Source organism: Petaurus breviceps, unplaced genomic scaffold (genome assembly GCF_028583685.1).
Source record: "Petaurus breviceps papuanus isolate PSGF00001 unplaced genomic scaffold, PetGlider_PUasm1.0 176, whole genome shotgun sequence".
Classification (NCBI taxonomy): domain Eukaryota; kingdom Metazoa; phylum Chordata; class Mammalia; order Diprotodontia; family Petauridae; genus Petaurus; species Petaurus breviceps.
Window position 1 is genome coordinate 17,471,307 of NW_027185771.1, and position 23,131 is coordinate 17,494,437.

The 23,131-nt window shown below is 42.2% G+C and overlaps 1 protein-coding gene across 3 annotated transcripts in view; it reads right to left on the reverse strand.

The window, feature by feature from the left end:
• Nucleotides 1-4,445: 4,445 nt before the first annotated feature.
• LOC138159448 (pyrethroid hydrolase Ces2e-like) overlaps nucleotides 4,446-23,131 on the reverse strand; it is a 31,513-nt gene continuing 12,827 nt past the window's right edge. For all 3 annotated transcript variants that reach the window (XM_069085813.1, XM_069085814.1, XM_069085815.1), the window contains 9 exons: nucleotides 21,876-22,029; nucleotides 20,651-20,755; nucleotides 19,651-19,749; nucleotides 15,433-15,564; nucleotides 11,608-11,682; nucleotides 10,233-10,380; nucleotides 8,197-8,319; nucleotides 6,315-6,393; nucleotides 4,446-5,447 (listed from right to left, as the gene is read on the reverse strand). In XM_069085813.1, the coding sequence (XP_068941914.1) occupies nucleotides 5,264-5,447; nucleotides 6,315-6,393; nucleotides 8,197-8,319; nucleotides 10,233-10,380; nucleotides 11,608-11,682; nucleotides 15,433-15,564; nucleotides 19,651-19,749; nucleotides 20,651-20,755; nucleotides 21,876-22,029 (1,099 nt within the window). In that variant the 3' untranslated portion in view covers nucleotides 4,446-5,263. The remainder of the gene's footprint in view (nucleotides 5,448-6,314; nucleotides 6,394-8,196; nucleotides 8,320-10,232; nucleotides 10,381-11,607; nucleotides 11,683-15,432; nucleotides 15,565-19,650; nucleotides 19,750-20,650; nucleotides 20,756-21,875; nucleotides 22,030-23,131) is intronic.

The following is a 23,131-nucleotide window of genomic DNA, read 5'->3' on the forward strand; positions in this document are numbered from 1 at the left end:
AAGGCCAGATTTGAACTCAGGTCCTCCTGACTCCAGGGCCAGTGCTCTATTCACTGCCCTACCTAGCCATCCTAGACTAAGCTTTTTGAGAGAAAGTGCTTCTCAACTAAATTTTGTATCCCTTCCCCACCATCTATCATATTTCTCTGCATGTAGTTGACAGGATATATCTTTGGAGCATTGTGCCATACCACTGAGATGTAACAAACAGTGTTGTAGAAAGAGGGCTGGTTTTAAAGTCAAAGGGAGAACAGGGTTTATTACCCTGCTCTATCATATACTAGGCGGGAGGGGGGCCTCCAGTCATCCTGATCTATATCTTGCCCCGATCCCAGATGACTCTGGAGGAGAGTGAGGCCAGTGACTTTGCATAGCTCTCCCTTGCTTAAATCCAACTCACTGCAAGTCATGGCATCATCTTCCTGATGTCATAGACCTGTTTGTGAACAAAGGATACCCAAGCTACTCATTGGGGACTCAACTGCTCAGTTTTTAGTTGGGCAATGCAGCTCCTTCCTTCCCCTTCTCCCTTCTCCCTTTTCCCTCCCCTCCCTTTTCCTCTCCTCCCCCTCCCTTCCCTACCCTCACATTCCTTCCCCTCCTCTCCCCTTCCTCCCCTTCCCTTCCCTTTCCTTCCCCTCCTCTCCCCTCCCCTCTCCTTCCCTTCCCTTCCTATTGCAGAGAGTGTAACTCCAATGCATTGCATTAATGAACACTTGCCTAAAAGGCTATTTAATGGAGAACTTACAGAGAACAAGTGTTCATATAATGGTCATAAAAAGCAATACGAGGACCCTCATGGGAACACTGGCACAGGATCGCCCATCACTGGCTGCCCTTGCCAGAGAAGGTGCTGTGCTCTATGAGCAAAGCAGAATTGAAGTAGTTCAAAAGAAATGTGAGATGAGCAAATTTAGAGAATCCACCCCAAATGTGCACGTGGACTATTTGTGTCACACACACACACACACACACACACACACACACCCTCACTTGGTCACTATTTGGGACCTGAAGGCTCAGAGGGCCTTATATATATATAGCAACTGTTTCTGTTTTGGCCAGAAACCCTGAAGGTCTTCTCCTCCCAGATTGATTTTTTTTTTTTGAGAGTAGATAAGAGAAGCCATTCTTTACCTTATTTCTTACCTAGCCTTTGTCACTGAATGGGAGTTGCCTCAGACAAAGTCAGGCCTGGAAAAGATCTTAGCTTAAAAAGGTCAAGGTCCCAACTAGCCGTGTGACCTTGGGTAAGTTACTTTAACCCCAATTGCCCTCCAAAAGGCAAATATATACTGCCAAAAAAAAGAAAAGAAAAGAAAAGAAAAAATACTGCCAAAAGAAAAGATACTGCCAAAAAAAAAAAAAGAAAAGATGGGGCGGCTAGGTGGCGCAGTGAATAGAGCACTGGCCCTGGAGTCGGGATGACCCGAGTTCAAATCTGGCCTCAGACACTTCATACAAAAACAAAAAAAGCCATGTGACCTTGGGCAAGTCACTTAACCCCAATTGCCCTCCAAAAAGAAAAAAAAAAGGTCAAGGTCCCTACTGCATCTAGGGACATGTCCAGTTGTCCTGATCTATATCTTCCCACTGGTCCCAGATGGCTATGGAGGAGAAAGTGAGACTGGTGATTTTGCCTACCTTACTTAAAATCAATTCACCTGCAAGTCATGGCGTCACCTTTGTGATGTTGGTGTCCTCTTTGAGAATGAAGGGAAAAAACCACTAACAGAACAGGATTCTTGTTTATGGATAGGTTGTTCTAGTGGTCCCTTGCAATTCTGCACTTCTATGACCCTGCCAGTCTTCACCCGATGGAGAACAGGAGCTACTAATGTGAGGCCCCAAGCAAACAAGTGACTCGACTCTCAGAACCTTCCTGAGTTGTTTGTTTTCCATCGACATCAGGCCAAGAATTGTTCCCAGGGCAGTGGGAATAGCTATCCTAGTAACTGGGGCTGGATGCCCTTAAATGAATTCGGTTCAACCAGCTTCCTCTGAGCTGGAATTCAGCAAGAACTACCTCTGGATGGAAAAAGAAAGCCCCTTCCAAGGGACTTCAAGTTCTATGGTACAAGAGCACCAGACTTAGGATCAGGAAGACCTGAGTTCAAATCCTGACTCAGATGCTTGGTTAGTTGCTGTCTTTGTTCTCAAACAGGACCAAAATGACATTATGTTGGAGTCAAGGTACAGTGCATCTGTCTGTGGCTAAGTAGAACAATATAAGTTCAGAAGACTACCACAGGTCAGACACAAATAGTCATATGCATATTTGGAGGGGAGATGTCTCTAAAATTTTGCATTTCATGTTTCTTTTAACCTACTGTAATTCTGCATCACTCAGAGCACAACATCTTCTTTGATGCAGCATGCCATGATGGATGGTCCTTTTCCAGTGTCTATCATGTCTTGCAATCAATTCCAAAGTTCTTTGGAAAGACCTTGAGAATGTCCTTGTATTACTTTTTCTGGTCACCCACCTGCTTTGCATGAGTACTTCAAAAAATAGTATTCTAGGCAAACAAACATTTGGCATTTGAACAATGTTGCCAGAGAGCTGCATGACTCTGGACATGTCACTTAACCTCGGTTTACCCCAGTTTCTTCATGACTTAAATGGGGATAAGAATAGCACCTCCCTCACAGGGTTCGTGTGATGATCAAGTGAGATGATAGAAGTAAAACACATAGTGTAGTGGTTGGTACATAGTAAGAACTACACAAATGTTAGCTATTACTCTTATTGTTATTTACTATAGTGAATAAACATCCATCCAAACAGGATATAAAGCATAGAGTGCTCTTCACAGATAAGCATTGTTCTTCTTTCTATTTTCCCAGCAAACTGCAATTGTCTTGGAAAGAAGCGCTTGCTTAAGTGGAAGACAGTGAAGTTTGATTCAAATGACACATTTAAGAGTGAAGGACTTGGAGCCCACAGACCTGAGATAGAGCCTCAGAACAACTGCTTTTTAGCTGTATGACTTAAGGTGAAGCACACTCTCTGGACCTTTGAGTCCTTTTTGGTAGAATGAGTGGGTTGGATCAGACATGCTTTGTTTTTTTTTTCTTTTTAAGCGATTGATTTAAGTGACTTGTCCAGGGTCATATAGTTGGATCTGAGGCTGGATTTGAACTCAGGTCCTCCTGACTCCAAGGCTGGTGCCAATCCACTGTGCCACCTAGCTGCCCCTGGATCAGCTTGGATACTCTCTGGTGTTGACAATAACTCAGAGAGTTCGATGGTGACATTTTTATTATTCCCACTGAGTTGACAAAGAAAAAGACATTCCAACAGACAAAAGGATTTTGTTGACACCCTATAGCTGGTGGGTGAGGAGTTGAGTATTTATAAAGAAACACACTATGCACCAGGCACTCGAGCACTGGGGATGCAAAGAGAGGTAAAAAACTGTCCTCAGGGAGTTCATAATCTAATGAAGGGAGACAAGCTGGAAATACCTATGGATAGACAACATATATACAAGGCAAATTGGGGGTAATCAACAGCAAGAAGGCACCAGCATTAAGGAGCACTTAGCAAAGGCTTCTTGCAAAAAGGGAGTTTTTAGTTGAGCCTGGAAGGAAGCCAGGAGGTGCAGATGGGGAGGGAGAGCTTTCCAGGTATGGGGGCAGCCAGAAAAAATGCCCAGAGCCCAGAGATGGAGTGTCTTGTTACAGGAACTCCAAGGAGGCCAATGTCACTGGATCAAAGAGGCCATGAGAGGGAGTAAAGTGTAGGAAAAGGTGGGGAGGGTCCAAATTCTGAAGATATTTAAAAGTTAGACAGAGGTTTTAATATTTGATCCTAGAAGTAAAGGGAATCTCTAGAGTTTATCACATTAGGATTGATGTCATCAGATTTGAGTTAAGGATGGGCTGGAGTGGCAAAAAAACCCACTGAGGCAAGGGTAACTAAAGTGCAGGTTATTTTGAGGGTCCAAATGTGAGGTGACCAGTCAGCTACCTCCCCTTAAACTTTATATCACCTGGATCCTGCCTTGATCAATTGAACCCTATATTAACTATGTCTCATTTTCTTAATCAGAACCTTCTCAGTGACAAAAAAAGTTTTAAGAACTCAATATTTGATTTTTCTTAATGAAGAAAGTTTTTTTACTACCATATATCCCTGTATCCCAGGGATATGCTAAAGCCAATCTGTACCAGACCTGGTTGTTAAATTTTCAGCAAAAGCATTTAAACCTCAAAATTGGCATCCAGTATGAATTAGGATTTGAGTTATTGTTTTGTTGATTTCAAAACTTAAGAAAGTGATGGAGAAACTGTGAATGGTATAACTTAAAAGTTTGTCTTGTGGGATTTTCAGAGTTGATTATTAAACATTTGCCAGCACACCCTTGCCTGTATCTTGTTAGTAAAATGTAATGTTATTGTGAAATATCTTGTTAGCATAACCACTCAGAATAAAGGAAACATTTCTTTTGATTTTGCTAATTTATTTCCCATATAAAAGAAACCTTGTAGAGGAACTACATTGAATTTGGGCTCAGAGATACTAATTGTCTCTGTGTTGCTCCTTTGCAAGCAAGGAATCGATTGACATGTTGGATTATTTAGAATTTTTTTTTTGGGGGGGGGACAATTTCCACACATAAATGTTGTCTGGAATATGCTTTCTAATCGACAAAGTAGCACAGAGATATCTGATATTTTCTCCAGATCATGGCAGCAGCTCAGTGTACTAAGAAGAGCTTTGGATTAGGAGTCAGAGGACCTGGCTGCTTAGTGTCTGTGTCACCTTGGACAAGTCCTTTCCCTTCCCTGGGCCTCAGAGTTCATTCTTGTTCAATGATTTCTAATATTCCTTCCAGCTGTAAATCATTCAGTTAATCATCACTCTTTCCTTACCAAGTGCCCATGAGATACAATGACAAAAAATGAAGCCATAGCCATTATAATTCTATGAAGTGAACTAGGGATTTTTTTCCTCTACAGACAGGATGGTCTGGCTGCTCTCATCAGATTCCTTCTGTCTCAGAATTGGAAGGTCCCTTTCAAATGAGATGATATTACTAAAAATCATTTCTTAGGCTAGCACATAGTAGGCAGTATATTAATATATTTTTTCCTTCTGGATATCATTTACATTCTTTTCTCATAGCAGTAATGACCAAGAGTCAAAGTATTTCCTTCAAAACTGCTCTCTTCTTCAGCTGAGACCAAGGAACTACTCAAAGCAAATGATTATGTGTTATTGGTCTGCAATAATTGCAAAAATGATTATGGTTAGAGATCACAACTCCACCCGGGCTTTTTCAGCCTGTGATTCCTTCATCTTTTGAGGCACAGTCTTGGTCCAGAACTCCCACCTATCCCTCCTCAGGTTCTTGCCCACAGACAACTGCAAATTCAGCTGCAGGTATTCTTCCTTCTGGCCATAGGCTGGCCAGTGAAGAAGGTCTGCACCATTTGGGTCCCTGGGAGGAAAAACCAAACATTTAGGCCAGAAAGGGATCACTGCATTGGCAAGTCTAACAAGCCACCCCCTGCTCATCCTGAGAGTCAAGGAAGGGGCCCCCAGGTAGGTGTCAGCTGACAGTCATAGCACCCATAGAGAGAATTGTTGACACAGCCTTAAGTAGTTTGGTATTCACCTTTGATGCTGCCCCTTTCTAATACACCCAGGGTGGAGAGTCCAAAGAGTAAAAAGACTCACATAGGGAATAAGTAGACAAGTAAAGATTTGAACTCATCTCATTGGACTCCTTTTCAGTAAGAAGACTGGGTGGTATAGTGGATAAAGCTGGATCTGGAGTCAGGAAGACCTGAGTTCAAATCCAGCTTCATACACTTAGTAGCTGTGTGATCCTGAGCTAATCACTTAATCATAGTTGCCTTTCTTTCCTCATCTATAGGATGAGCTAGAGAAGGAAATTGCAAACCACTCCAGTATCTCTGCCAAGAAAACTTCAGATGGGCTCTATGGACTCCACATCCAAGGCTCTTGCCACTGCGACCTGTCCTAATGCTTCCCAAGGGGGAAGAGAAGTCACTGAGACTTCAGGGTGATGGTGAAGGCTAAGAGAGTTGCTGATCTTTCTTGTTTTCCTTTCAAGATGCCCAGTGTAGAGTGAGTCTGCCAGAGCAACATGTACCCCCTGCCCCAACCCTGGCCGTGAACTTGGGGAAGGGCTATACTTGTTCACCAGACCTTGCCTGAACCTTTTTTTCCTGAAAAAATTTCAATCAGGGAACTTCTATGCAAGTGGGAACCCTTTATGTGCCTAGAAACAAGCGCTAACCCACAGGGAAATTGTCAGGAACCCGAGGGCCAGCTCTCTCACCCATGACGGGCAAAGTTTGCCCAGTAGCTCATTATCCTGTGGCTCAGGAGTTTTTCTTCTTCTGTTGCCTCTTCTGAAACTAGGAAGAGAAAAAGGAACACACTGGTAAAGGTCAAAGGGCAGACCCCAAGACCCCCTCTCCTTCAGTCTCCCAGTCAGCCCTGATCTTGTCACTGACCTTATCTTCCTCCAATAGTTTCCCTCTTCTCACTCCCCTCCTACAGGACCTCCCATGGTTTCTCTTGGTCTACTCTGTCTGACTCCATGACTGAATCTCTCCTCCAAAAACAAAGTGGTGCAGCTTAACTGGAAATCAAGAAGACCCAAGTTCTAATCTAGCCTCAGACATTGACTAGAGGAGTGACCCTGGGCAAGTCACTTAACCACTGTCTGTCTTTGGTTCTTTGTTTGAAAAATTGGAACAATAATAACACCTGTGGGCCAGTGTTGTTGGGAGTATAAAAAAAAAAAGGGGGTGGGATAATATTTACAGTATGCACTTTACTCAACTTGTAAAAGTGTTACATAAAGGCTAGCTGTCATTATTATATTTGTTATTATATACTTATAATAATACATAATATAATAAAGTATTAGATATAAAAACTATACATTGTATTATAATTATGTAATAGAATATTTTATTGTGTGTAATTATAATAATGGCATGATTATAAATGTTATTTGTAATAATAATTATTATTGTTCTAATCTAAAATATCATAGCACAAATTTTGGTAGCTGTAAAGTCTTTGCCTATGGTCCTTGCCCCAGACAGTGCCTGTTATTCAGGATTCCTGCCTGGGGCGGTGCAGACAGGCTCAGCAGCAGAAGCTGGCCCATAAGGTCATGGTTTCATTGGCCATGGCATGTCATGACATAGATAAATGCATAAACTGGACTTCCAGTTCTGCCAGGACAGGAGTCAGGAGGGGAAAATAGGGAGAGAAGATGGTCAAAAACATGGATTTGAGACCATCAATAAACACTAACTCCAAAGATTGCTAAATGTGAGACTTGTTCAACAATCAACAGATGGATGCACTGGTGAAGAAAATGAATCAAGAATAACTGGAAAAAAGAGAGGGAGGGAAGGAGGGAGGAAGGGAGGAAAGGAGGAAGGAAGGGAGGAAGGGAAGAGAGAAAGAAGGAAGGAAGAAAAGAAAGAAGGGAGGGAAGGCTTCCAGTACTTTGGACAGATCCTCTGTGTAGGATTTATGGAAGCACAAGGACTGCTGTCCCCCAGGATGAGATGGTATGACACTTAGGGTCTACATCAGAGGAGAGGTGAGGGCTTGGCTGAGGTCACCAGGCCACACACATATTGAAAGGTGGTTTTGTGTTCCTGCCTCATCTTCCCTTATAAGGAAAATGCCAGGAAGTCAGAGACTGTGTCTTATTTATCTTTGTGTCTTCCCCAGAGCTGAACAGAGGGCTCTGTATATTACTGGATGTGCCTAATCATATGAACTGAATTGAACAGAAAAGCTGATTCAACCTCCTGATTCAGTTCACCTGAGCAATCAAGGAAACTTCCAAGGCTGAGACCTTAATCTCCAATCACTCAGTCAACCAGGTAACTATTCATTGCCTCCTTTATCCCTGGCACTGTTCCAAGGGTTGTAGATACAAATAGAAAGAATAAAAAACAAAAACTTTTCTCAGGCAGTTGGGCCCTTATTCAGTGCCTCCTGGGGGAACCTTGTAGGCCAGAAAGAACACTGGATTTGCAGCTGGACCTGCTAAGTTTGTGATATTAGATAAATCTATTCTTCTCTCTGAACTTTAGTTTCCTCTTCTGCAAAACAGCCATGATAACAATTATTGCCTTCCCTCCATCTAAACCCATGGCTTCCCTCTCCATCTTCTCTCCATTGCTTACAAGGTGCTCCAAAGACAAAACGCAGATCATCACCATGGTCGGCCTTCACCATATCAGGTGTGATGTCCTTAAGTATACTTGGGCGGTGCTGAAATTCATAAAAGTAGACTGGAGAGCTGGGACCTAGGAAAACATAAGAAATGCCCATAGTTATTGACCCATCGAACACAGAAAAACAAAAAACGCCAGGGGCCCCAGCCCGATTCCCCCCTTTGGGGGGGGGGGGGGCAATGGTAGCTGAACTTTAACAGGTGAGCTTCTAAAGGACAGTCCCATTGCAAATACTGTCTGAGAGATGCTTTGCGGCAGGACAAGTGTTACGATCTGGAGTAAAAGGACCTGGGTTGGAATCCTGGCCCTGCTGCTGACTGATTACAGGACCTTGGGGGAAGCCTTTTACTTCTTTGAGGCTGGTTTTTCAACTGTAAGATGGAGATAATAATCTCTAGTCTGTCTACTCCATCTGAAGTGGGAGAAGGGAATAAACATTTGTTGTCCAGTTTGTCAGTTGTTTTTGACTCTGTGATATCGTTTGGGGTTTTCTTGGCAGAGATACTAGAGTGGTTTGCCATTTCCCTCTCTGATTCATTTTACAGATGAGGAAACTGAGGCAAAGAGCACGAAGTGACTTGCCCAAGGTCACACAGCTAGCAAATGTCTGAGGCCAGATTTGAAGTCAGGAAGAAGAGTCTTCCTGACTCCAGGCCTAGAACTTCACCCACTGTGCTCCATAGCTGCTCTATGAATAAGCATTTATAGAGCACCTGCTTTGTGCCCAATGCTGTACTAAGTGCTTGTTGTGCCAATGCAATATTTACAGCACCCATGATCATGATAAAGACTATGACTGTAAGTGTTGCATGACGTTTGATTGCAAAATATACCAAGATTCTCCAGATAGAGGATAGAACTGAAACATTTCTTTAGACACCAGAAAACCAAATCCCCAAACCAGTAAGCTGATTCCGTTATAGCACCAAAGATATTCAGAAGCCATAATAATGCTGAGAGCCACAGCATCCTTCAGCTTTCCCACAAATCAATATGAAATCAATATTTACTCACAAACCTCTCTATCTCCTTAATGAGTACCCTCTCTCCCCTACCATTTCACTAGCTCTGACTACCAGCTTCCTGTGGTCTTTGTTTCCCTTCAGCAAATTCCTCCCACCACAGGCTCCATGTGATTACATTCAGCCTATTAGGGGGCAGAGTTTACTTTCAAAGCAGGGGAGGTCTTCAAACTCCCCCAAAGTCTATTGAGGATCAGGGAAGATCTTCAAATTCCCATTTCCATTACAGTGCTTTACAAATATTATCTTGCTGGAGCCTCACAACTCTGTGACAGAGGTGCTATTATCATTCTCATTTCATAGTTGAGGAAACTGAGGCAAACAGAGGTTAAATGATTTGCTCAGGATCACACAACTAGAGGATAGAACTGAAACTAGAAGGTGTCTGAGTCTGGATTTGAACTCAGGTCTTCCTGAGTCCAGCTCTGATGTTCTATCCACTGGGATGAGGTTGTTGTGAAGATCCAGGGGGATAATGGGTGGAAAGTGTTTTATGCCAATAAAGCGCTCTAGCAGGGGTTCTTGGATTTATTTTTAGCTGAGTACTCAGATAACTTAATTTGAATATAATTGATTCTCTATTCCATGTATTTTCTTTTATACACTTGAAATCATCATCACTCTGGAAGGATTCTGTTAAGCTTCCCTGGACTGCCAAAGGGGTCCATGATGCGTACCCAGAGAAATGTTAAGAGCGTCTGCTTATAGCAATGTGGGTTATTATGTATTATTATTATTACTATTATTTGTATAGCATGGTCACTGAGTTCAGTCCTGCTGGGGGTAGGCAGGTGTAGGAGGGAAGAAGGAAGGTGAAGAGGGGTGTAACCAATCTGGAGGCTGTGACAGCAAAGCAAGAAGCAGGAGCCTCCTTCTGCATGTATGAATGGGTAACACACACACATTGCTGCATAAAAGAGACATTCTTACACTGATTCTGAAAAGGGTTCATGCACTACTCACTATGTTGATATTTGGCCACTTTGAGGGCCGGGATAACAAAGACCAAATCCCCCATCATGTCCTGGAATTGAGCTCGACGTTCTCCTGGGTCCTCCGTATCTCTTAAATACTCTTCTATCATCAAATGTCCAAGTTCAGGAGGAACACCCTATAGGAGACCCAGAAAGAGAGAGAGTAACAGAAAAAGGAACTTACCTGGCAGTGGATTGCTTGGGTATGTTTGTTGGTTGATTATAAGGAATGAGCAAAGGAGCTAGGGGGCACAGTAGATAAAGCGCTGGCCCTAGAGTCAGGAGGACCTGGGTTCAAATCTGCCCTCTGTGCAGATCTACTTGCTATGTGACCCTGGGCAAGTCACTGAACCTTGTTTGCCTCAGTTTTTCATCTGTAAAATGAACTAGAGAAGGAAATGTCAAACTACTCTAATATCTTTGCCAAGAAAACTCACAAAAGGGGTCACAAAGAATCAGACATGACTCATCAACTAAACAACCACAAGGAATAAGCCCAAGCTACTTTGCCTGCTGTTCACAGGTCCTGAGTCCCATTAGATCTTTATACCATCTGCTCACCAGGGTCTATACTCTCTGGGTTAAATTCCTCAAGATACTAGACAATTCGTTGTTGGGCCTGAGGTAGAAGGGATGTGGGGCTCAAGGAAAGCATAGAGCTACAGGGGGTCTCCAGGTCCCTTTCCACTCCCTTCCACTCAGAAGGTGGAAGGACCTTCATTGGCTCTCTCCTACACTATTTCAATGACCTCCTTCAATGATCTGTGCCTTAGATCACTCCCCACTCCAAATTATCCTCCACTCATCTTCCAAAGTGATTTTCCATGTACAGATCTGATGATTTTACTCTCCTGTCAAAACTAAGTAAATTTTGGTGGATGCCCATTACCTCTAGGATTAGATATAAACTCTTCTGTTTGGTTAGAGTTTTAAGCAACATGGTCCCATTTAGTCTGTGATGTGTATATTGTGGATATATGTATATATACATAATACACAATATATAATGTATATATAATAAAATATACATAATCTGTGAACCAGTTAGGCAAATCTTGTCCCTCACACTTCCTATTCCATCTTCCATCTCCATGCCTTTGCATTGGTGAAACTCAGTTCAAATAGTATCTTTTATAGACCATCTTTCTTGGCTCCTTCCTCCTCCAGCTGCTAGTTCCATAGTCCTCCCCACAATTTGCTTTGTGTGTGTTTTCTATCTATCTCTGGATGTGCAGGGTATCTCCCTCATAGAATATAAGATTGTTGAGGGCAGGCACTCTTTCACTTTGTCCCTGTGCTTAGCCCAGTGCCTGCTACATAGTAGGCCCTTACCAAAAAATAGCTTTATTAACTGGTTAACTCACCCAAATTGGACTTAGATATGATGACTGGATAGTTTCTTTATCCATTTTATCTTTAAATTCAGGAATGTCCATTCCCTGTGTAGAGAAAAGTGGCACACTGTGAATCATCTTTAGAACTTTAAGAAATTTATATATATTTTAAACAAATCTAATCCAAAGAAGTCATTTTACCCTTTAAGGTAGAACTAGTGCTATAGATTTCTTTAGCAATTATTAAATGATGCCCCATGCAAAATGAACAATTCTCAGGATATTTTGGAAAATGGCCAGCAAAATGGTGGGCAATGCCCAGTATAAATAAACAATGGCTATTGTTTCTTCATAATGACCAGTGCCCTTAGACAATGTCTGATGCTTACGTTATGCTAGAAATGATGCAGGTAGAATTCTATTTTTCTGACTAATGTAAATACACCAACTATATATGTATATATTAAAGGAGACAGCAGACAAATAGTTGTGAATATCATGTCATATTTAAAATTAATGTATTAAAAAAATTAAGGCCTTTAGATAGGATGGCCTGAAGTCCATAGGACAGATATCTGGTCTGACATCAGGAAGTCCAGATTCTAGTTCCAGCTGTGTGAATAGAGTTAAATCATTTCCTTTTGGAGAGCCCCAGTTCTCTATTTTACAAAATGGGGATAAACACCTTAATGATCCCAACTTCACAGTGGGTACATTGAAAGAATCTTTTTGGAAATTATAAAGTGCTATGTTAATGTCAACTGGTATTATTCACTGTTTATTTAAAATAACAAGACTTCACTTAACACTTACTAGCTGTGTGAACTTGGACAAGTCACTTAACCCCAATTTCCCTGCCTTCCCCCTGCAAAAATAAAAAAAAAAAGGTATAAAATAATGAGACTTGAGACAGCTAGGTGACACAGTGAACACAGTAGAGGACCTGGAGTCAGGAAGATGTGAGTTCAAACCCAGCCTCAGACACTTATTAGCTATATGAAACCTAGTGTAAAGCCAAGCACAAGCAGCTTTCCAGAAGAATGCTGCTGTGGACAGCTTTTCAAGGTTTTGATTACACAGTATAGTGAACACTCTATTCAATAACAAATCAGAGCAAAACATTCACAGTAAATCAAGGTACAGCATTCACAGTGTTACAACTTATCACAGAAAATCAAAATACAGCATTCACAACAACTTATCATAGAAATAGCCATGTAGTTTTCACCATAGTGGAACAATCATTTAGTAACTCAATCATCCAATCATCCTTAAGGAGGTTTGCCTCCTTAAGGGACACAAAGTACAATAGTCAAAGTTCTCCACTCATGGGGCACACTAAGTTAACACAATCAGTCACTTATTCTGTCATCAATCACAAAGTACACTCATATAGTCAATCAATCATTCAATCATCCTTAATCATTCACTATTCAATCATCAGAAAATACACAAACCCTCCATCCCTATGTCACTAGTAAATTGCAATTTCTCAGTCAGTACACAGTATCCAAGTAAAGTCTTCTTTCAGCTTGACTCTGGGTGGTCCCTCAGATTCCCTGGATACCCTTCCACGGTCCCAGATCCTACCTGGATTCATCAAACTGTCACTTGGGTTCAAAGGCAGACAGCACCCAGGTCCTTGTTCAGCTCTCCATATACTTCCATGCTGAAGCTCACAGCATCCAGTCCACTTTAAATCCTTTGCAGTCTCCATTCCAGGGAAGACAAGGTTTAACAAAGCCACAAACAGGTTCATTCAAAGTACCAGCACCACAGTCATGCTTCCTCGGTCTTTGGCAGCTCCTCTTTGAGGCTGGCCCTCAGAAATCCTCAGCAGCTCCTCAGCATCTCCAGCTGACCCTCAGACTCAGCAGAAGTTTCGGCTGGTTCCCAGAATCAAAATCACTTCATCCAGGTTCTCCAAATCAAAATCATTCTCTCCAACCTAGGGGGCCTTTCCTCTTTAGCCTCCCTGGCAGCAGCAGCTTCTGCCTCCAGGAAGTTTGCTCCAAGAAGATCTGACTCTCCCAGGCAGAGTTTCTCCTTATATACAGATGGCATTGGCTCCTTCGTGTTTCAGCCAACTCCTTCCTTTTATGTCAGCAACAAGGGATCACACCTTCTGTTTCTTTAACAGAGGCTTGATTAATTACTAAGTGCTAAGTACCTGTTACCTTTGCCAATACAAAGCGATCTTCAAATTCAAATTACATTACCATTATACCTAGGCCAGTCACTTAACTCCAATTGTTTCCAAAAATTTTTTAAATTAAAAATAAAAATAAAATAAAGAGACTTGTAAATGATATTTTAAGCAAAAGGGAATAAGACCTAGCTTGGGCTTCTCTTCCTATACTTCCAAGCAGATTTGTGCTTGAAATGAGCCATTCAGAGAGAAAATAACCAAAGGTTGAATCATTTCTGATTCTTTCAGGGCAGCCTGTTCAGGGTAACTTTTCTGATTTTAGAAAAGGCAAATTTACAGATTATACAAAGTCAAGAGGGCCAGCTATCATACTGGATCATGGAGTCAGGATACAAAAAAGACACTTGACAGGCTAGAATATTATACTGACCACAGTCACTAGGATCAAACTTAATGGGGACAAAGTCCTCTTTTTTTTGCTTTTTGGAGAGCAATTGGGGTTAAGTGACTTGCCCAAGGTCACATGGCTAGTTTTTGTGTTAAGTGTCTGAGGCTGGATTTGAACTCAGGTCCTCCTGACTCCAGGGCCGGTGCTCTACTCACTGTGCCACCTAGCCACCCCATGAGACAAAGTCTTACACTTGGAATTTAAAAAAATTGAATTTGCAATCTCAAGATAAGGGAGGCATGGTTAGACAGCAATTTATTTGTAAAAGATCTAGGGATTGAGGTGAACCAGAAGGAGGCAACAAGGTAATATGGCAACCTAAAAACAACGTGATGTTGAGGAGTGTTAAGATAGGCACAGCTTCCAAGGATAAGGTGATGAGAGTCCCTTTGTGCTCTGCCCTTGGGGAGGCTACAGCTGTCCCTTCCACACTGAGATTTTCCTCATCATGGTTTCAATATATTACAGGTTGGCATAAGAAATTAAATGGGAATTTTGGGGGAGTTTTGCTGAAGCCACAGATGACAGACAAATGTCAGCAGATGACACAGAAAAAGTTTAGAAACTAAAAAATATATAAAATATATAGTACTATATAATATGAACATATGCTATCCTTTAATACCATAATAATTCAGCCTTCTTCTCTGGTACAAAAGGCAGGTCAAAATTTTTTAAATGGATTTTCCAGATGGCAGGGGTGCTGAATCCCCAGTCCTGGCTATGAGGAAGGGCTGGCTGTATATCTGAAACTTTTGTCCAGTTCTGGGCATCACATTTGAGGCAGAAAATAGATAAGCTGAAAAGGGACTCAAGGTCTTGCCATATAGGGATGGGTTTAAGGAATGGGTTTTGCTGGCTAAAGGAAAAACTTAGGGCAGGGGCAAACATGATAGTTGTCTTTAACTGTCTGGTGGATGGTCACCTGGAAGAGGCATTTAACTGATGCCATTTGCCCTAAGGGAAGAGATGAGAACAACAGGTAGAAGTTGAAAAAGAAATAAATTTCTGCTTGATATCATGATGCCCTGTCCAACCACGAGAGCTGCCTAACAGTAGAAAGAGCTGTCTCAGGAGGCAGTAGGCTTTCCCTCCTTGGAGGTCTTCAAGCAGAGGCTGCATGTCCATTTGTCCAGTAAGTTATAGAAAGGATTCTCCTTCAACTGAGAAACTCAAAAAGTCTGTGATTCGTTACAGAAACATAAACTGTCAAGATCAGAAAAGAGCTGGCACAGAATAGAACATGCTAGAATCTTACCACAAGTATAACCCAGCCAAATTCAAGGTTGTTGACACCAATGATGAAAGGGACATGGTGGAACTCTCCTGCAGCCAGCAACTCTTCAGGATGTTTGGGGAAGAACTGTCCATCAACCATAGCAGGGATCATCTTTAAACGTTAAAGAAAGAAGCAGAAAAAAAAAGAAAAGGCTAGTCTGTCTCCATAGTCTCCCTTCTGTATATGACTTTCTCATCATTCTCATTGTTACCATACTATTTTAAACATATTTTATCAGTTACCTGGACTCTTATTTTTCTTTTTCTTTTTTTTTTTTGCAGGTAAAGAGAGTTAAGTAACTTGCCCAGGGTCACACAGGTAGTAAATATCTGAGGTTATATTTGGACTCAGGTTCTCTTGACTCTAGGGTCTTGCCCTCCCCACTGCATCACATAGTGTCCCCTCTCTAAACTGGCCTCCCTGGCTCCCCCTCTAATTTATCACACACATACAGACACACAGACACACACCCCTTCCTCATCTCAGACTTACTCATGGCTCTCCACTGCATTAAAAAAAACCCATGGCTCTCCATTACTCAAAGAAAACCCCCCACCCCTTCATTCTGGCATTCAGAGCCCACTCTTCTGCCTTTATAGCTTTATTTTATATTATGCAGACTAAAAGAAAACCATGGCTCCATACCTTTTTGTCTTGGCTCACTCCACTCCATGTGGCTAAAATGACTTTTCCCCCATTGCTACCTGTTGAAATTCTTCACTTCCTTCAAGAGCCAGTTTAACTACCACATCTTCCACAAAGCCTTCTCTGATATGGCCAGAAAGACCCTTCCCTTCCTCAGAGTCTCCACTGCGGATGCTTATGAGCCCAATCCCCCACAGTCTCCCGTCCACTTAGGTTCTTAAGTACTTAGGTTACGTTACCTATGTATGGCAGAAAGCCCTCTTCCCTAAGAAGGGTAGTTCCATCCTGGACCTATCCATTATCCAAACTTTGTGGCCCCCCAGGCCAGAAACAGAAGCTGCTCCAGAAATGCTTCTGGAATGCACAACAGGAGAACCCTGATTTTTAGGCCAGTTACAGATTCTGTAACTTTAGGCAGATTACATTTCTCTGGGTTTCAATTTACTCCCCTACAAAATGAGGGAATTAGACTAAATTGTTGTCAAGATCTTTTCCCATAAAGCCTCCTAAAAGAGAGCATCAGAATTGGGCTTTAATGGATGGGGAAGAATTCAACAGACAAAGCAGGGCTATAAGAGGCAGCAGGGTGAGGGAGGAAGGAGGACTGGACTGAAAACTGGGAGACCCCTGGGATTGAATCCCAGATCCGTTGTTCATTGACTATAATGTTGGAGAAGTGGATAAGTCACTACCTCCAGGTTGCTCAGAGGTTGGTTGTTGTTCATTTGTGTCTGATTCTTCATGACCCTGTGTATCATGTCACACCAATACTATCCATGGGGATTTCTTGGCAAAGATACTGGAGGGGTTCACCATTTCCTTCTCCAGTAGTATAAGGCAAAGACAGGTTAAATGACTTGTCCAGGGTCACACAACTAGTGTCTCAGGCTCGATTTGAAGTCAGGTCTTCCAGACTCCAGGTCAGGTTCTTTATTCACTGAGACCTCAGAGGTTTACCCATCTATTAAATGGGAATGATGATTCCTGCATTCCCTTACCTCATGGATTGTTATGAGAAAGTCACTTCATAAACCAGTATGATAATAAGAAGGGAAGACTTTGTAGACATAAGACACACATGAACAAAGGCATGAAGGTAAGAGAGGATAAGGAATATTTAGAAGAATGAGGACAGGTTAGTTTGGTTAGAGCATAGAGTGCTTATAGAGAAGTAATAGGAGACAAGGCAAGAAAGGAATGGAGCCCCCAAAGTGTTCAGTAATCTGAATTTGGGGATCTGGTTTGAATGAAAGTCAGGAATCCTTTCTCATCCCATCTCTTTGGCATCTGCATGGCCAAAATGAAATGACCTCACAGGTGCTTTGACAGAGGATATTCATAAGATTGCAGATTTTGAGCTGGAAGGTTCTTTAGAAGATCATCTGGTCTGATCCCCTCATTTTCCAGATGAGAAAACTATCGCTGAGTCAGGATGAAAAACAATAGCTTTCAGAATGAAGGAAGGAGAGTCAATCTCGCTAATGGAGAGAGTAATTAGATGTAGAGGCAGCTAGGGGGCACAGTGGAGAGAGCACCAGGCCTGGAGTCAGAGAGACTCACTTCCTAAATTCAAATCTGGTCTTAGTCACTTACTAGCTGTGTGACCCTGGGCAAGTCATGTAACAGTGTTGGCCTCAGTTTCTTAATGAGCTGGAGAAGAAAATGGCAAAGCACTCCAGTATCTTTGCCAAGAAACATCCAAATGAGGTCATAAAGAGTTGGATAAGACTGAAAAACAACTGAACAGTCAGATGTAATTAGAGCTGGTTTTAATACTTAACCTGGCTCTAACACTTACTACTAAGTTGGGAATGACATTATAACTGTACTACTAATGGTACATGATTGCTGCAAAATTACTGAAATGAGATAAAATACATAAAATATAGCTTTTAGGAAAGGAACATTTAGATGAGAGCTATCAATTCCAGGGGATAGAGTCTTTCTACAACCGTAATTCTTTCTTCCAAAGATCAATGTGGTGTTAGATCTGAAAGGTGACAGAAAATAGAATGTTGCAACTAGAAGGGACCACCACCACTATCATTATAGCTAATATTTATTTAGTACTTACTGTGTGCCCAGCACTGTACTTTTACAAATGCACTTTACAAATATTACCTCTGTTGATCCTCATAATAACCCTGGGAGTTAAGTGATATTACTATCCCCATTTTATGGACAATAAACTAAGGCAAACAGATTAAATGACAGGTAATATCTGAGGCTAGATTTGACCTTAGGTAAGTTTTCCCAGAATTCTTTTTTTTTGAGGGCAATTTGGGTTAAGTGACTTGCTGTAATGGGAATGTAAATTTAAAGATCTTTCCTGCCCCTAGACTAAAGTGCACCTGGAACCTGGGGTGGGAGGCTTGTTTTTCAATAGATACTTTTTGATTGGCCAGTGGGTCCAAAAGGTTGTTACATTCTCTGAGCCAGGAGAAGGCTATATAAGCCCTGATGTGAGGCTTTGTTTTGGGGCTCACTTTGAGAAGTGTTCTGTGATTTGATCTGGATTCTGGGAAGCCGTTGTTCAGAGCCCCCCCCCCGACTTTGAAAAACCCAGATGTTAATTTGGTATGGATGTAATGGTTGGACAGTTTGGAAAGCTGTCTATTTGATCTGTTTCTGTCTTGATAATTCTGCCTGTGTACTTTGAAGTTCGGGGTGCTGACCTTTTCCCCCTGAACAAGGTAAACGATATATGTCTGACTGATTAAAGTAAACTTGTTAACCCATTTTGAGTTGCTTTCTTTTATCAAAGCAGATCCAAGAACCAGTGTTGGCAGCAAACCCTGAGGATGCTTGGGGTGCTTGCTGCTACATTTGCCCAAGGTAACATGGCTAGTTTTAAGTGTCTGAGGCTGGATTTGAACTCAGGTGCTCCTGACTCTAGGGCCAGTGCTCTGTTCACTATGCCACCTAGCCGCCCCAGTTTTCCCAGAATTCTAATCATTGCACCACCTAGCTGTATTGTCCATACCTTAGCTTATAGAATGTTAGAGCATAGAACATTATAGCTGGAAAAAAATCTTGTAAAGTAGAATATCAGGAATGGAAAGAATTTTGGAACAAATAGTGTTGGAATCCAGAACATTAGAATCAGAATAAAATGGATCCTTCCAGTTCTAACACTATGACTCTATACCTAGGGAATTTTTTAGTGAGAAGGGTTGTAAGACTAGAGAATGAAAAAGTGTAGAACCCAAAATGTTTAGAACACAGAATGATGGAAGTATTCTTAGGACATAGTATTTCCAGAATAGAAGGAACCTTAGCACATAAACAAGATGAGAGCACAGAATGTTGATGGTAGAAGAGATTCTAGAAAAGAGAACATCAGAGTGAGAAGAAACTTTCAGACATAGAATTTTGGAGGTGGAGATATCCTTGAAGATCATCTAGTTAATAGGGGGGAAACTGAGGCTAAGACAGTGACATTCCCAAGATCCTCACCAATTCTACCTGATAAAGGTTGGGTGTCCAGCCCTGCCCTAAGTTGTTTGGGCAGCTCTTCTTGGTACTGGAACCCTTGCTTCTCAACTTACATACCTTGTTAATGGCCAGGATCTCATCCTCGGATTTGTTTCTAAGGCATTGAACCATGGAGGCAGAATTGTGTCTATCACAAGCAGACAGATTGGCAATGACCTGCAAAGAGGCACCCACACAGAGTTAATATTCTCATAGAGAAATTCCTGACCTATATTGTAATAGAAGAATCCTTTCATACTCATCAGTTGGCTAGAAAAGGATCATTTCTATAGGCGATGATACAGTAATGGTCAAAAGGAGACCAAGGTGGAATCTGTCTGACCATCTAAGGGGCTGAGTCCCCCAATCATAACCCTACTCTGTTACAGGGCCCAGTGCCAGCCACTGGGGATAGAGATGGGCATGGGTAGGTTAGAAAGACACAGTACTTGCTCCAAATAGTTGACCATTTCCTCAGGAAGAAAAGACCTAAATATCTCTCAAGGATACACAATGGGATCCAGAATGTTGAAAGAGCCCTGACATTGGCTCAGAGAGAGCTCTGTTCTGGTCCCAGCTCAGTTACCAACTCATTGTGTGACTTGGACAAACCACAGAAATACAGAACCAGAGAAGCAGAAGGGACCTCACAGATAATTTTGTCTAATCTGTACCTAGGCCCCCTCATGGAATTTTTTCTGCTGCTCTAGGGGTGTCAGAAATTAAAATTTTGAGCTAGAATGGACTTTACAAACCATTTAATCAAACCCATTTTTACAGAGGAAGAAACTGAGGCCCCAAAAAGGAAATGCCATACCTAAGATCACAGGCACAGAAAGAAGTACAGCCAGGAATTGCATCTTCCCTCTCTGTGCCTCAGTGTTGTCCTCTATAAAATTAGGTGGTTGGACTAGATGACTTCTGTGGTAACTGTCAGCTTTAACATTCTTTTGGATTTCTGTCTACCTTCTCATAACCCAGGTGATCTGGAAGTTAAATGGGACACCAGACCATGGGATTGGGAGGCCAATAAGCCTAATGAAGGGTGATTACAAAGACCAAAGAATGAGGAACTTACATTTACAACCATTTCTGAGCTGGAAGAAATCAAGCCAGGGAGAATGGCCACACCGCTCTCCATGATTGCTCTGTGGAACAAGCCTTTGGACATGGGGGATAGAACCTGGGGGAGCAAAGCACAGCAGAGGAGGAAGAAGCCATGGGGAGACCCAGACACTTCTGGCTTAGCAAAGACAGAGAAGAGTGAATCTGAAAACCAGGATTGTTACCCTGCCATACCCCAAGCTGACCCTATAGGACAATCCAAAATAGGGGCCTCTCTAGGGGATCCTAACCCTTGGGCCCTCTGGCACAGTCAGTCAGGCCTATAAGACAGAAAGAAAAGAGGACTACGAGCCTTGACCATGGTTCTGGACTCTCTGGATGGTTCAGTAACAGGGTATGATAAGATGCCTGTGCTCTATAACCCAGCAATGCTGTTACTATGCCTTGCCTTCTTATAGGTTCAAAATGTTTATTAGTTATTATTTATTTAATGATTAAGAGAAAGCTTAGGGTTGTTGTTAAGATCAAATGACTTCAAATCCAACAGTTTTTCCCACTCTATCTTGGGAATTTCACACATTAACTATTATTATTATATTTTAGCATTATTCTTCCACTGCAGTTTTCCTCCCCTGCCTTATCACAGCCTGGAAGCTCTTGTCAGTGCTGTGCAAACTCCTAGGGAGGAGGGTACCAGGACAGAAGATCTTTGCCTCTAAGCCCTCTGATGGATTTTATGTCTGTCATATGAGGGCCAGTCATGCTAAACTCTCAGAAGCTCGTCGGCAAAGACTGGAGGGAACAGATCTGCAACCACAGCTAGTCACAAAGACCATCTGAGAAGGCACAGAGAGGCCCTGAGAAGCACTGGGAAGAGGAGCACCTCGGTGAAACTGGGGATCCATTGGGTGTTGAATTATTTCATCAATATCCTGTACATTTCTTTTGCTCTTACTCAACAGTGTTTAGTAATCCTCTAAAAAGGGATAACTCACCTTCTATCTCCATTAAAACAAGAGGAAGAAGGCCCTAGATAATTACTTGAGATTATGTCAGAGGAGTGTAGAGGGATATCCAAAGGAAAGGCAAGGGCAGGTGCCAGCCTTACAGAGGAAAGTCAGCAGCCCCAATGGTTCTGAGAGGATAAGAGAAAAGGAAGGAAAACTCAGGTCCATGAGACTAGTTTTGGCTAAAATAGGTTTCCTTCAGGCTGGGGTCATTTTTTTTTTACCACCTACATGTGAGGAAACACTCATTCCCCCAGCAGACTCACCAAAGATGGTCACAAGGCCAGGATCTCCTCCAAAGTGGGCAATGTTCTTCTGGACCCACTTCAGGGCAGCCACCTGATCCAGGAAGCCCCAGTTGCCAGGTGCATGCTCATCCCCAGTGCTGAAAGACAGGTATTAGACAAGGTTAGAGAATTCTGAAGAAGAGCCCCAGGTTCATATGAATATGAGATTTAAAGAGCATCTCCTCCAGCTGGTTAATGCAATTAACATTCTTTTGGATTTCTGTCTACCTTCTCATAACCCAGGTGATCTGGAAGTTAAATGGGACACCAGACCATGGGATTGGGAGGCCAATAAGCCTAATGAAGGGTGATTACAAAGACCAAAGAATGAGGAACTTACATTTACAACCATTTCTGAGCTGGAAGAAATCAAGCCAGGGAGAATGGCCACACCGCTCTCTGCTAGAATAGACTGCTGGAATTAGACCTGGCTATACTAGTCTTCATCAACTAGCTGTGTGACCATGAGTTAGTCATTTCAACCTCTGCCTCAGTTACCCTATCTATAAAATAGGGATAATAATGGCATGTATCTCTGAGTTGTTGCAGGGATAAAATAAGACACTGTTTAAAAAGCACTTTGTAAACCTTAAAGTACTACAGAAATGCTAGTTGCTGCTGTTCTTGCTTTCAGTTGTAAAGTAGTGAGACAGATCTTGAATTCCCCCACCTGAAGGACCCCCAGAGCAGGCCTCCTTAGTGGATCACTGTGCCTTCCAGGGAAAGTTTCTGCCATGCTGCTTTCTTCCCTTCTAGCTTACTCTCTGATCTCTTCCACTTCCCCACCACCTGCCTTGCTACCACTCTTCCTTCCCCCTCTTTTTAAAAAATTTAGCTCTCCTTTCTATTAGAAAGTCAAGTCAAATCTAGAACCATTTACTGAGCACCTACTATGTGCCAGGGACTATACCCAGCTCTGGGCATTAAGAGAAAAATAAACATAGCCCTTGCGCTTGAGGAGTTTACAGTTTTATGAAGGATATAAGAGATGAACTGAACTTCTGCTTCTGCAGAAAGTACATAATATACCAGAAGTCTTGTATTTGCCGGGGAAGGCAGGAAAACTAACGGATTAGAGAGAAAAGTCCTGGGAATGTTGATTAACACTTCCCTGGACAGGACGTAGGCTCCTGTTGACAGCATATCTAAAGGCAAACAATTCCTTCCTCATGCTTTGGATAAAATTCATAACTCCAAAGG